At 45.3% G+C, this 15,199-nt stretch overlaps 1 protein-coding gene across 5 annotated transcripts in view; it reads right to left on the bottom strand.

Annotated features, from left to right (window-relative positions):
* Window positions 1-15,199, bottom strand: part of THRB (thyroid hormone receptor beta) — a 432,256-nt gene that overhangs the window by 66,698 nt on the left and 350,359 nt on the right. For all 5 annotated transcript variants that reach the window (XM_036759243.1, XM_036759246.1, XM_036759242.1 and 2 more), the window contains exon 5: window positions 13,418-13,699. In XM_036759243.1, coding sequence (XP_036615138.1) covers window positions 13,418-13,699 — 282 coding nt within the window. The remainder of the gene's footprint in view (window positions 1-13,417; window positions 13,700-15,199) is intronic.

The raw sequence follows: 15,199 nt of genomic DNA, 5'->3' as shown, positions 1-15,199 counted from the left end.
ACCCTTCCCTTGTGCTCTGCTCTGCACATCTATCGCATTCCCCATGGACAAACCTTTCTAACTATAGCTTGGAGCATGATCCTGAAGGCCGTATTCCAGAAGACCTGCATTGTCCTGAAGCCTCTGCCCTGAGGTCTCATCTCCAGATTGGTGATTTCTTTGCCTTGAGAACACTGCTTCAGGAAGCCTACCTTACTCCACTCACTACTTGGTCTCTGGACTTTTCTTTCATTTTCTGCCCAATCTTCTTGCTTCTTGTCCTCTAAAGAATGCCTTCCATGTCTGGGTCTGCTTCCACTTTCATCTTCCCATTATGTGCTGGGGGTAGGAGCACTTTTGCTTGTATTTGTATCCCTACATTAGTGAGTGGAATGCTGAGTGAAGTCCCCTCAGTATGGGACAAGACCTTACCTCTCCTACCATCCTCCCCCACCCTGCACCCCTTCTATATTTTTAGAAACCACTCTACTGAGAAAGTAGAGACAAGAAATTACATCAGTAGACAGACACCTGAAAGGTCCTGTTTATCTACCTTTTACTCCCTTTTTGCTGAATACTAGTCCCTGGTCTCATGCCTGTCTTTTTGTTCTTTGTTCTTTGTTGCTGGGAAAAGATTCCGCGTTTAGCATATGAGCTCCAAATCCAGTCAATGGGAAGGGGAGCCAGTGGGGAGGGTGGGGGGAACTCTGTGTTAGGGTCTATATAACTTCCTTTGAGCTGTATTCAACACACACACATGTGCTGCCATTATCTTGGGCCATGCTGGGGTGTGTCCTTTCTCATGAGAAAGCAATAAACTCCTTTTTGTCTTTTCTCAAGAATGGTCTCTATTTTTAATGTGAGTAGTGTTCTCAGACCCACACATTAGCACAGTGACTGGCATATAGTAAGCATTTATAAATGCTCGCACTCTCTCTCTCTCTCTCTCTCTCTCTCTCTCTCTCTCTCTCTCCCCCTCCTTCCTTCCTTCCTTCCTTCCTTCCTTCCTTCCTTCCTTCCTTCCTTCCTTCCTTCCTTCCTTCTTTCCTTCCCTCCCTTCTTCCTTTTCTTCCTCTTTCCTTCTTTCCCTGTGTCTGGAATGTCCTTCTGCCTCATTGCCCACTGAATTCTAACCCAGATTTAAAAGCTTGACTAAGATGCCACTGTTTTCTGTGAAGCCTTCCTTGATTTCTCTAGTCAGAAACAACTCCATGGTCACTCTCTCCTCAGATAGCACCTTGCCTTGCTTCTGTCTAATGTCTCTATAGTGCATTACTTTATTATTATAAGCCTCTACCTTGCCTTGGACTGTCAGTCCCATGAGGACAGGTACTAGAGATCAAATTTTTGTCTTCCCCCCTATCTCCTGGCAAAGTGCCCAATCCACAGGAGGCACGTAATAAATACATGTCAGATTGTTAGAAGCATTAGAATTGATGAAATGGCTCTCAACTCTCTTTATTACATTCAATTCACCCAGGCCATAAGGAAAGGGTTCCCATAGGAGATGACCTATGAGCTTAAGGATTTTAAGAGGTCGAGGTGAGGAGGTGTACTTCACTCACGTCTGCCAGCTGGTACTTAGGGATGGTGGGAGGAGATGGGAGTCCAAGTTTAGAGGACAGTGAGGAGGCCCTTTTGGCTGGACCACTGAGTCAATGAGGAGGAGTAATATGAATCGAATTTGGAGAAGTAGGCTGGAGTCAGACTGTGAAGGGCTCCCCATGCCAACCTGTGGGGTTTGAATTCTATCCTAGAGGCGAAGGGAATGCATTCAAAGTTCTTGAACAAAGAAGCGTTATGTACGTAGGAAGATTCTTTTGGCCTACTGTAAGGGATTGGTAAGAGGAGAGACAGAAGTGCAATCTATCGTTGACTATGACTGCCACCAATTAATGACTTTATAGCAAATGAATAGTAACAGTCATGGAAACAGGTATACACACATGCATAGAAGTACATATGTATATATACACATATGTATACATACACATACACACACACATACACACATACACCCACATGCACACCACTTATGATAATGGTTACATTTACTTAACGCCTGAAAAAAAGGCACTAACCTAACACAGACTTGAAGGAATGCAGTCATATACACTCTCTGTCCCAAGTGGGAAGAGGGCTTCCCTTGAAATTGACAGTGGTTCCCTTGTTGCTGGCGATAACGAATGCTCGCTCGCTCTCACTCCTTTCAATACTGAAGAGCCCAACTGGTCTCACAAACCTCCGCTAGACCACTAGAATCTGTCTGTTTTCTCTATTGAGGGATTTTCACCTTCTGTTTGGAAACTTGGGGAATTATTTCAAATTTTAAGGCTGGAATAACAAATAAGGAACCAAGCATATTTGTTTCTCCTCCCTCATTAACACAGTGCTTCGGCCCAAGGAGGCCCTTCCTAATACTAATAATAGCTGCCATTTACATAATATCCAACATGCATGATCTCACTGAAGCTTCATAACAACCTTGGGAGATAGGTATTATTATCCCTGTTTCACAGATGAGGAAGATAAGGTGACCCAACTTGCCCATGGTGCACAGTCAAGTCGGAGGCAGGATTCTAGCCCAGATCTCTCCTGACTCCATGCCCGGTGATCTTTCCAAGACACCACACTGCCTCATTTAATACATGGCGGCTGAATAAATGAATCAAAACACCCTCAAGTCTTGGGGGCCTGTGTAGGGACAGCAAGCAGACCCACAGAAATAGGAAGAACCACTCAGCAAGTACAGCCTATCCAAACAGAAATTCTCCACAATATTTATGTTTACATAGTAAAGTAAGACAGATGGAGCAGAGCAAGTGGTCCCTTGGCTTCACTGGATGCCCTATAAAAACAGCTTTTCTGGAGCCTCTGCCCAGGGAGGTAGCAAGAAACTGCAGGGCAGGGTTTTTTTCCTCTCTATTTTTCTTTTCTTTTTCAAAAAAGTTTTCTTGATCCTAATAGTTTTCCTTTCCAATACTGGAATCTTGGTGGAAGGGCTAGAATCTAATTTTACTTTTACTGAGAAATGAAGTTTTAACTTGTTGGTGTATTATGAGGGAAAGCTTGAAGGTGTTGTGGAGAGAGAGCCAGGCCAGAGAGCCCTAAGTTCTAAGCTGTGGCCACGATGACTTCTTCCCCTGCCAACTGATGTTATCTAACCACAGCTTGGCCCTCACTGTGCCAAGGCAATCTTCTGCCCCTCCCTAACTGATTCATTATGCCATTGCCCAGAGAGGTTCTTCTAAAATTCTTCTCTGCACATATCCTCCCATATCTCTCCCTCCTCCATCCTGCCAGCTGTGGACTTTGGCTCACACTTCACTGAGAAATAGAGGGCATTTGCTAGGAGCTCCGTCTTTTCTTTCTTTCAGAACCCCTTGGCAGCTCCCTACTGTCTCCTCTTTTCTCCCAGTCTCTGATCATAGTGAGATTTCTCCTGTCTCAGGCCACCTCCTTTCTAAGTGCCCTTTATTCTACCTCTTCTTCATCAGACTGCAACTTCAATCATCCACTCTCTCTAAACTTCTAACTTGGTCTCTTGGTTCTTTCCTTGATGCCTATGAACATGCTCAAAGTCTTCTCCATCCTTAACATTTTTTCCTACTAGATCCTACTGTCCCTCAAGTTATTCTCCTATATTTCTCCTGCTTTTCTCAGCCACATTCCTAAAAAAATCTATCTATATTTGGTGTCTCTGGTCCCTTTCAATCACTTCTACACCTTCTGAAACCTAACTTCTGACCTCATCACTCAAATGAAACCGTTCTGTAAAGTTCTCTTAATTCTCAAATCTGATGGTCTTTTCTTGACCTTTCTATGGCACTTAACACTTTTGATGACATTCTTCTGATTTCTCTCTTCTCTGAGTTTTCCTGATACCACTCTCTACTGGTTCTTCTCTGACCCCTCTTAACCAACAGACTGCTTTGTTGGATATTCATCCATGTCATGACCTCTAACTGTTAGGTGTCCCAAGGTTCTGTGCTGAGTCCTCTTGTCTTCTCTCTCCATACCTTCTTGCTTGGTGATCTAATTAATCCCCATGGGTTTGACTATCATCTCTAGGCAATGATCACAGATTTATATATTGTGACCCAGACTCTCTCCTCAGCACCAGTCCTGTGTTATTTGAAACCTATTAGACATTTTCAAATGGAAGTCTCATAGAGATCCCAAATTTAACATGTCCAACACAGAACTCATTATCTTTCTCTTCAAACTTGGGGATTTCCCCATTTCCCTTTTTCTGTCCTTCTAGTCTCCCAGATTTGCATCCTGAATATTAACCTCAATTGTTGTCTTTTATACCACAAACCTAATTATTTGTCAAATCTTCCCATGTCTACTTCCACAATATCTCTCAATCTATCCTATTGTCATTCCTCATAGGGATACCCTTTAATTCAGGCCCTTGTCACCTCTTGCCTAGACTATTGCAGCGAAAGGACTAATCACTTCATTCTCCTCAATACATGTCAATCTTTCCCTGCTGTCTCTAGGATTACATATAAAAGCCTTTGGCTTCTAAAGCCCTTTGCAACCTGGTCTCAACTTACCCTCCCAGCTTTACTATGTGTTACACCTATTCCTGGGTACTCTATCATACAACTAAACTGGCCTTTTTACTCATCAAAGAAATCCATCTCCCATCTCCATGGCCTCCTCTCATGCCTGGAATGCTCTTTCTCCTCACTTCCACTTGATAAAATCTACACTTTAAGAAATGGTGCTTGAGAAACATGATCATTTCAGGACTCGGTTCAAGCTCTGCCATATACACAAACCTCTTCTTGACTTACCCCTTGCAGGCAGTGTTCTCCCAAACTTCCTGATGGGTATTTATTTTGTATCTATTCCATATATGTTTATCCCTCAATAGACTGTAAGTTCCTTTAAGAGAAGGACTTTATTTGTCTTTGTCTGCACCACTCTTATGACAGAATCTATTGGGGTCCACGGAGGTACTAATTACATGCTTGCTGATTGGCTGATTCCTGATTTTGAGGCCAGCTTTCACTTTATGTGCCATACATGAAAGGTCAAACTCAAAGCTTTCTACATTCCAGGTCTGAGTCTACGAACCTTGTGAGGCAAGTACCAGTGGGACAATATCCCCATTTTACAGATAAGAAAACAAATCTAGAGATGCCACGTGACTTTCTCCATGGTCACAGAGCTCCTAAGATTCAGAGGGGGATGTGAACTTAGCCTCTGCTTCAAAATAGTCTAATGACTAAATTGTAATACATTGCCTTTTAGAGTTTAAGAAAATTCCCTTGGGAGGTTCAGTAACTTGCCTAGGATTACAGAGGTAACTGTGTCAGGAGCTTGAACCCAGTTCTTCCTGACACCACTATCTCTTATAGTCCTTTAGGAAGCTTGTTAGGAGGATCTCTCTCTCTCTCTCTCTCTCTCTCTCTCTCTCTCTCTCTCTCTCTCCCTCTCTCTCTCTCTCCCCTTTCTGATCCAGCCATCTATCCATTCATGTATGTATGCATCTTGTTTAGACTATCTATTTTAACTCTTTTTCTAGTTTATCTAGATATCTGTCTATATCTCTCTCTTTATATCTCTGTTTTAGTAATTTTTGATCCATAAAGCATCTTAGACTTCAGAAGAAAAGGACTGTAGGAATTTAATGTTGCTAAAGAGATCTATTTTTTCATCCTTTTGACTCAATCTGCAATGACCAGTGCCCCTCCCTCCCTCTTTGTCCTTTGGCTTCTTCGTGGCCCTGATATTATAAGTGGTATCACCCATTGATTTCTTGTAGCTCAGATTATCTCATGTCCATCTGTCAAGTGCCATAATTTGTTCTTGCATCCCCCAAATCTGCTGAAAGACCCACAGATACCTCTCTTGTCATGTCTCCAGATGAGAGGCAACTGAATGCTGAGCAAGGATGAGGACGCCAATCCTTCACAGCCGTCTTAAATGTCATACCACGCTCCAAACATGGGGCCATGAAGAACTGGGCTGGAAATCTCACCCTCATCAAGTGTGACCATGGGCAAGTCACCTGCCCTCCTTAAGCCTCAGTTTCTTAGTATGCATAATGGGGATAATAATCCCAGTGATACCAGTCTCACAGGGTTCAAAGACTCAGAACTGGAAGGGCTCTTAAATGAGTCTAACCCCATAATTTTAAAGTTGACCAAGGTCCCACAGTATAGCTCAAAAGTGAAACTGTGTGCAAAGCACTTTAAAGACCTCACATGCTGTCCAAATGACCGCTCTTGGTGCTGCTGTTCTAAAGCTGTGGCTTCATCAGTGTGGATACCCACCACAGGCAATCCTACTTCTCTCCATGCAGATTAGACCCTTGTTCATTATAACTCCTCTGGAACTCAGCATCTTAGAGAAGCCCTGAAGGGACCTACTTAGGATCACACAACCCATATTTGTCAGAGGCAGCACTGGAGTCCAGGCCCTCCTGACCGCCAAGACCAACCCTCTGTCTGCTTGGCCACAATGGCTTTAGAAATACCCAGGAATGTTTGAGACGGGCCGACAGCAAATGAATGAACAGCTAATGTTTCCTATTTTACTGTGGGCAAATTCCATTTTTCAGGACTTTGGAACATGAAGACTTCACAGTTTCTCGTCACAATTACCACCATGGACCAAGGATGGCTTTCATTTTGGGAAGCATGCTGGCTCTGGCTGTCAAGTCATAAAATTCAGAGAACTCGGTTGGTCCCAGATGCTAAGAGAAGTTTTTTTGGAAGCCAAATGCTGAGTGATTCCTTAGTGGAGACAGTCTGATCACATAGCCCTGGCACTCACTCTTGCAAAAGGGCTTCGTTCTTAGGAATTCCAAATTGCATCATTTAACCAAGGGGAGATTTTATTTGATAATGCACAAGGAGCCAAAATTATGTGTGTGCGTGCAGCCTCCCAAAGCCAGAGCCTGCTATAGTAGATTTAGAGCTAGGAAGGAAGCTAAGACACCTCGGTTCTTAGTCTCCCTCCCCACTTTACAGATAAAGAAACAGAGAAGCAGTGAGATGAAGTAAGGTAGGCTCAAAACTCATAGGATTATATATTTAACTTAATAAATGTGTATTGATCAATCGATTGATTTAGAGCTGGAATGGACCTTAAAGGCAACTCAGTTCAACATCCTTTTGTAATGGAGGAGGGAAATGAGACCCAGAGAAACTAGGTGACTTGGCCAAGGTCACAGAGATCCTCTGACTTAAAATTCAGTGGCTTTTCCATGGTTTTTGGGTAAGAGACCCATTTCCCTATGGAACTGGAGATAGGTTGCCAAGTCTGAACTTCTAAAACTTGGACATTTCCTGTTCATGCTTTCATGCCCAATTTTTTTCTCCTCTCTCTCTATTGGAAGTAATGCTTGGTTGCTCCAACCTTTGACAGGATACCCAGGCCGCAGGCAGGGCTGATTCTTAGGTGCCATTTTGTTAGGAAGGATTGAAGTGAGCAGAGAACAGCCTTTCTTTCAGTTCTGGCAAGAAGGAGAACAGGTGCAGAGAGCGGACCTCGGCCATGAGATTCTCAATGTTTTTGGGAAAAGGAAAGCTTAAAAAAACTAATGGCAGGGGGAGGGGGGGAGGGAAAACCAACAAGTGCCTTCTCGAGGTGGCTCCTAGCATGTCTGTCATGAATAATGCTTCATCTTGTGTCTTCCAGCCCTCAACAGGGGAAGTTAATGGGACAGGGAGAAGGAAGGGAAGCAGATACTGAGAATATAGTCCCAGGGACCCAAAGAATGAAGCAGTCAGTGAGCATTTACCAAGTGTCCATTTTTGGCCAGGCACTGCATAGGACTTGATGGGTACAAAGATCTGAAGAAAGAGCTAATAAGTGATAGAGGTAGCTGAGAACAGAAGCTTGGAAACCTTAGGATAGCAGCTGACACCTTGAGAAAAGAGAATGGAAGACAATTTTAAAAAATTCAATAATATAAGAAATATGGGGATAATAGGACTAAGAGCTGGAAGGGTCTTCTGAAGTGAGCCAGTGCCAGCTTCTTGTTTTCTGGACTAGAAAACAGACTGAGAGAGACATGAAGTGGGATCTGTCCAAGGGTGCATGGGTAAGTGATAGAGATGGGATTGGAATCCAGGGTCTTTGACTTCAAACCCAGGACTCTTGCCTGTCTCAAAAGATATTTAGGCTCAACAGAGGAGATTGCTCAGGCCCAGGAGAAAGTGTCTTTTGCTTGAGCTCTAGGGGAGGCAGGGGGTTCACCATACACCTCTCAACAGCCCACAGTGAGTCTGCCATCATGCTTTTGTGATTTCTCTGCATAACAGATACAGGCTTTTGCTGCAGCAACAGCACAGCCATGGTGGAAGCGGGCAGACCCCTACCAGTCATGGTTTTGGACCCTTATATGAATAGAGGCAGCTAGGTAGCACAGCTAGACTTGGAGTTTAACAAAATACACTTATTAAGCACCTACTACATGCCAGACACTATGCTAAACATAGGGGGTACAAAGAAAGGCAAACAACAGCGGCTCTCAAGGAGCTCACAGTCGAAGGGGAATCGGGAAGACCTGAGTTCAAACCCAGCCTCAGACACTCACTAGCTGTGTGATCATGGGCAAGTCACTTAACTTCTTCCTGCCTCAGTTTCTTCATCTATAAAGTAGGGATAATATTAGCACCTACCTTCCAGGGTTGTTGTGAGGATCAAATAAGAGAATATTTGTAAAACGTAAGTAAACAGAGAAAATACTGATGAAATTTCATGCACATCATTATGGGATGGCACGGAGGAAGAGCTTAATAAAGAGCTTAGATCTAGAGCCAGAAGGGACCTAAGAGGCATTTCTGGTCCAACCGCCCTTGTTGGAAACTGAGGCCCAAATCTCACATCAGAGCATCAACTGTGGGATTTGAACCCTGGTTTCCTAATTCTAGGGCAGCGCTCTTCCTACTTTATCGAGTGGCTTTCCCGAGACTTGCTTGAGTGAGAAAAGGAATCATTTCTACCTTGGAAGATTTTTCTTTGGATAACAAACATTTCAATAACTTTCATGTTGGGCTTCTTCCTCACTGTTCTTGACTAGATAAGCCCAACCCAAATGGGAAGGTAACTGTAGGGGAGAAAAAGCCCATGTTGCTCATCTTGAATATTTTAATTTTTACTGTGAGCAAAATCCTTTAAAAATAGTTCTCCCATTTCCAGGAATTTGTTCTTGTTTTTCAAAGCAAAGCAAAACAAAGGTGTTCAGCTGCCAGGTCTGCTACACCTTCATAAAGGGCACAGAGAAATTCAGAGCCGTCAAACAGCCCAGGCCTATGAAACTAATCCGAGCAGGATTAATCTGCCACTGCACATTTAAACAAATGCATCTTTTAAGGTCAGGACCATCTAGGGGTGTGCGTGTGGGGCCCCACACGTCCCCTCCCCTTCTACACAGGCTTCCCAGGCTGCTGCAGCAGACAGAGAATTGGAGGGTCTGGGTTAGAATCCCTGCTCTGTACCTTGCTGCCTCGGGTGAGTCACTTCCTTTTACTAGGCTTTGGATTCTGTGTCTGGAAAACAAAAGGGCTTGGAGGAGGCTCCCTGGAGGTCTCTTTCCAGCCCAGTCTCTGATGTTGGGATCTTATGCCTACTTTTCCCTTTCAAGGCTGCCCTTAATGATCATTTGAAACTTATTTCTCCAGAAATTAAATAGCAGGTAATGCGTTGGTATACATAAAGAACAGACCAGCGGAAGTTATGGGTTCAAATCCTGCCTCTGACACTTCCCAACGGGGTGACAGTGGCTAAGCTAGTGCATGAATACATAGATTTGCACCTGAACGGTACTTTAGGGACCATCCAGTCCAATTTCCTCATTTTTTCGATGAGGAAACTCAAGTCTAGGGAGGTTAAGTGCCTCATCCAAGGTCTCGCAATGAGGAAATTTTAGATTTTAACCCAGGTCCTCTGACTGCAAATTCTGCATCAGGTTCCTCTCCCTAAGCCTCAGTTTCCTCATCTGTAAAATTAGCAGGTTGGACTGGACAGTCCCTGGGCTCCCTCCAGCTTCTGATCGGAGACGCGACGAGCAAAAAGCCTGAGGCTGCGAAGAGAACGAGGGTGAGCGCCCGCCCTGCTGGAGCTGGTCCTGAGCCCTCGGCTCCCCGCCGCACAGCACAGGGCGCCGTTACTGCTGGCCCTCTGGCCCTGCTTCTGCTTTCTCTCTCTCTCTGTCTCTCTGTCTCTCTCTCTCTCTCTCTCTCTGTCTCTCTGTCTCTTCTCTCTCTCTCTCTCTCTCTCTCTCTCTCTCTCTCTCTCTCTCTGTCTCTCTGTCTCTCTCTTCTCTCTCTCTCTGTCTCTCTCTCTCTGTCTCTCTCTCTCTCTTCTCTCTCTCTGTCTCTTCTCCTCTCTCTCTCTCTCTCTCTCTCTCTCTCTCTCTCTCTCTCTCTCTCTCTCTGTCTCTCTCTCTCTCTCTGTCTTCTCTGTCTCTCTTCACATAAAGACTCTCCCTATTCCTCTCTTTTCATAATGAATAACCTCCTGGCTGCCTGAAATCACTTCCACAGCACTCAACTCTCTGGCCTACCCAGTAGCCTCAAGGTGCTCCCAGAAGGTGCTCTAGAGAGACAGACTAACAATGACAACCATACTTGATATTTCAGTCATCCTGCACGTGCTTTTCTCCTAACCCTTAAAGGTACATAGCAATCACAAAGGAGATTTACACGAGGCATTAAGGTCTGCAAAGCACTTCCTGGATGTTAGTTCAATTGAGCCTGGCAGCTCCAGGAGATTGAACCGAAGGTCATCCTCTTCCCTGTTTCTCAATGCAGTGGGCTGCTGCTAGGTCTGAGAGTCAGAAGACCCGGGTTCAAATTCTGCCCTTGTCACTTACCACTTAAGTGACCATGGGCATTTTTCTGGACCTCGGGTTTCCCCATCTGTAAAATGAGAAGAGTTGGGCCGGACAGCCCCTCAGGGGTCTCTGAGCTAGAAATCTATGACTTCATGAAGCTAAGAGGAATGAAGGCGTTTGCCCTGCGTCACCTGGTCTGAGCTGGAATCCAAACTCAGGTCTTCCTGCGGACAGGCTCAGCTCTTTATCCTTCATCCCACCTTGCGTCCCAGAGCATTTTTCTTTCAATGGCCTCTTGAAGTAGGGAAAGTAGTGTCCTTTCCCTAGGAATGGCTCCTTCTTGAGTTAGAAAAACAAAGTCGTATGTCTGTGGTCTAGTCAATCTAAGGGCCTCCCTCTCTCTAGACTCAAAAGTCAGAAGCCTCTATTAACATTCTTTTTTTCTTTAAAAAAAATATCGATCGTTTTCCACTTTGTCAGAGTAATGAACATGGCGTCAGGAAGACCTGAGTTTACCTCAAATCTCAGACGCTAGCTGTGTGACCCTGGGCAAGTCACTTGACTACTCTCTGCCTCAGTTTCCTCACCTGTAAAAAGGAGACAATAATAGTACCTGCCTCCTTAGGTTGTAGTGAGGATTAATGAGATGACACATGTACATATGTGCATGTTATATATAACACATGTATACTCATCATAGCACATACATGTAAAACATGTACACATGACTAGGTATGCTCTGTAAACCTTGAAGGGCAGTAGAAATGCTAGTTATCACCATTATTCACTTCCCAATATAGCATTCCTCTTTCCCCCACTCAGCCCTCTTTGTAACAAATGATAAAAAAGAAAGAGGAAAAAGTTCAGCAAAACTAGCCAACACATGGACTGTGTGAAATCTACCCAGCATTCCCTGCTTGGAGGTGCCCCCCTGCTGGAGCAAGGGAAGCGGTCCCTCCTCCCATCGCTTCTTCTGATCCAGTTTTATTAATTAGCTGGAGTGTCTCTCTTGTGGTAAAGTGAAGACCAACATTCAAATGTACCGACATTTTAAAACATTCTGAGGAGGAGGGGCCCTTAAAGAAAGAAAAACCAACAAAAGATGTTTTCCTTTGCTCTACACAGAGAAGAGATGGAAAAATGCGCCAACACAGATGTCTGAAGACCCAGTGTGATTAAGGGACCTGGAGATTTTAGGTGGCCATAAGACAATAAAGTGCTCACCATGAGACATCTGTCAGGGTGGAGGTTCTCCAAGGCAAAGCCCCCCTAAATCTGAAGCCATTAGGGACTTTAGACCAGTTTATCTTTATCTTTTTTTTTAAAGAGGTGACAACCTCATAAAACCATAATCTCTTCTTGGGGATGATGCAAGACTTTAGTGAGGAAAGGAGAAAAACAAGGTCTCCCCTCCCCCTCCCTCTCCTCTCCCTGCCCCCCCCCACCTCCCTCTTTCTCCTTCTTCCTCTCTTTCTCCCCTTCTCTCTCTTTCTCCCCTTCTGTCTCTCTCTTTCTCCCCTTCTCTTTCTCTCCTTCTCTCTCTTTCTCCTTCTCTCTCTCTCTCCTTCTCTCTCTCTCTCTCTCTCTCTCTCTCTCTCTCTCTCTCTCTCTCTGTCTCCCCCCACCCTTGCCCACCTCCCTCTTTCTCCTTCTCTCTCTCTCCTTCCCTTCCCCCCCTCCTCTCTTGCCTACCTCCCTCTTTCTCTTTCTCCTTCTCTCTCTCCTTCTCTTCCCCTCTTTTTTTCCCTTGCCCACCTCCCTCTTTGTCCTTTTCTCTCTCTCCTTCCCTTCCCGCCTCTCCTCTCTTGCCTACCTCCCTCTTTCTCTTTCTCCTTCTCTCTCTCCTTCTCTTCCCCTCCTTTCCTCCCTTGTCTACCTCCCTCTTTCTCATTCTCTCTATTCTTATCTCTGCCTCTCTCCTCTGTCTCTGTCTCCTCTCTCTTTCTGTCTCTCTTTCTTCTGTCTGTCTGTCTCTCTCCTCCCACCCTTGATCACCTCCCTCTTTCTCCTTCTCTCTCTCCTTCCCTTCCGCCCTCCTCTCTTGCCTACTTCTCTTTCTTTCTTCTTCTCTCTCTCTCCTCTTCCCCTCCTTTCCTCCCTTGCCCACCTCCCTCTTTCTCACTCTCTATTCTTCTCTCTGCCTCTCTCCTCTGTCTCTGTCTCCTCTCTCTTTCTGTCTCTCTCTTCTGTCTGTCTCTCTGTCTCTCCTTCCCTTGCCCCTGCCCCTTGCCTAAAGTCTCCTTATGAGAGGTAGGCTCTAAAATTCCATTTTGTTTCTAGCCCCCGCAATGAAGGAAACAGAATGTTTTTGGGTTTTTTTTCTTTAATGGGCCCGGTTGCATAACTTCTAGGACTTGTGTTTCTCCTTGGGGGCTGGAACCAAGCTCAAGCTGAACTGGCAGATAACTCCTGCTGCCAACTTGAGAAAAAGAAACCTCCTTTCCCAGAGCCCAAACACAACATGAAGCTAGAAATAAACTGCTTTCCATTTGGATCCATTTATTTATGTAGTTTCAAAGACCTTCTCAAAGGGATAAACAAGGCTGTGGGCAGCCCGCAGGCACCGGCCACTGGCCTAGGTAGACACAGAAGCTGGTTTGGGGAGACCTTGGCTATGGGTTATGGAAAACCAATTACCTTTACATTTCTTCTCTTCAGTTGGGTCGGCCTGGGTGCTTGCCACTCCCTGCTCGTGGGCCTCTCCTGGGTCCAGGTGGAATACTGAGCTAGTCCAAGCTGCTGGAGTCTGGAGCCTGGATGCCGGCGGTGGCGGCTCGCTCTTCAACAGCCCACTGCTGCTCTCTGAGTGGCCCTTCCTATGTAAGCAGTCTTCGGACATTCCTACGAGGCCCCAGGTGTAGTCTTGGTCAGGAGGAGGCGGAGGAGGCTTCCGCTTGTCCCATGCTGGAAGGCCATTTTCTGGAGGGTTGACAAACACAAGTTGACATGCTGTTGGCATTGTCAAGATCTAGTTGGGATGCAGGCTGGGAAAACAAGTGGCTTTTCTGGTCTCCTGAGCTGACAGCATTCACATCAACTGCAGGGATAAGAAGGCAGGGCTGTTCAGCCTTGGGGACTGAGCCTCTGGGCCTGGGCTGCCTGCCTGCTACTCTACTGGACCTGTGGAATTCCCTTGTCTGTAGTGTCTGGAATGATGTGCCCAACGCCAGGACCACTGTGACAACAGTGGGCCCCAAGGGCAAGTGGAGACCAATTTATTGCCTTGCTTGGGTGACCATTTGAGGTCTTGCGGGTCGGGGCTGGTCGTGAACAATTTTCAGATCCTTAGTACATAAAACAACCTGGACTCGGCCTTGCTTGACTCGGATCTTATCAGAGGCTGACCTGAGGGACACTCTGTTGCCCAAGTGTGACACACTGACGTGTACACACTTAGCAAGGCTGCAAGCTACTGTCCTCCTGAGACGGTCACCAAGGCAGGCCCTTGGGAAGAAGACTATGGGTGACTGTCTCATAAATGTATGGTGCTAACAAACAGTGGAGGGCTTAGTTAGGCTGGGAGTGCTATAAATGGGGAGGGGGGGGGACACAAATGGACAAATTTTAAAAGAAAATCTTTGTTTTTGTTTAATATTATCTGGTGGTTTTTTTTATAACATTCTAGAAATAACATGGGGGAGAGAGGTAGGTATGGAGGAATAGCTAATATAGTATCATTGAAGCTGGAAAGGTCCTCAAAGGGCATCTAGTTCACCCCCCCATTTATGGATGAGAAAACTGAGGCCCAGAACACTTATATAACCTGTCCAAGGTCATATAAGTAGAATGCATCAAAGGTGGGATTTGAAGCTGGGTCCTCTGACTTCAGATCCAGCATTCTTTCCACTGTGCCATGTTAGGAAAATGAGCTCTGTCCATGGGTACATCCTTTTTTAACTCAAGGACACAAAGTTGAGTTTTGATTTGAAGAAAAATTGGTCATTACCAGGAAGTGTCATGTGTTGACTAGGTTGACATGTAGTGGGGACGTGTTAGGTTATCTTTTCCAATAAATCTAGAGGGACTCTGAAACTTGCTATCCAGAAAATGGTAGAAAAGCCAACAGTAAAAAGAATAAAGAGCATGTCTGCTCTCCACCTCTTTCTGGGGGTGAGTTCCATCTTCCCAGAACCCCCATGGCACATACATATAAAGCATAGGGGCCAAAATGGCAAGACAAACACCCACGTGGGCATGTGGGCCAGACACAGGCATTTCCGCAGACTCTGGTGGGGCCTCAGAACACCAAGAAAGACCTTGTACTATTCTTAAACACACAAACACATGAATAAACAAACCAAACAGACCAACCACATACTACACTGAGACCACCATAGCACCCAAGCTGGGGGTCTGGGAGCTTATAGGACCATTAAGCAGCCATTGGTTTCCATTCTATCCATATGGCGAAGGGATTTT

Source organism: Trichosurus vulpecula, chromosome 5 (assembly GCF_011100635.1).
Source record: "Trichosurus vulpecula isolate mTriVul1 chromosome 5, mTriVul1.pri, whole genome shotgun sequence".
NCBI lineage: Eukaryota > Metazoa > Chordata > Mammalia > Diprotodontia > Phalangeridae > Trichosurus > Trichosurus vulpecula.
The sequence above is the reverse complement of the archived record's forward strand: the minus strand, read 5'-3'. Positions and strand labels throughout refer to the sequence as shown.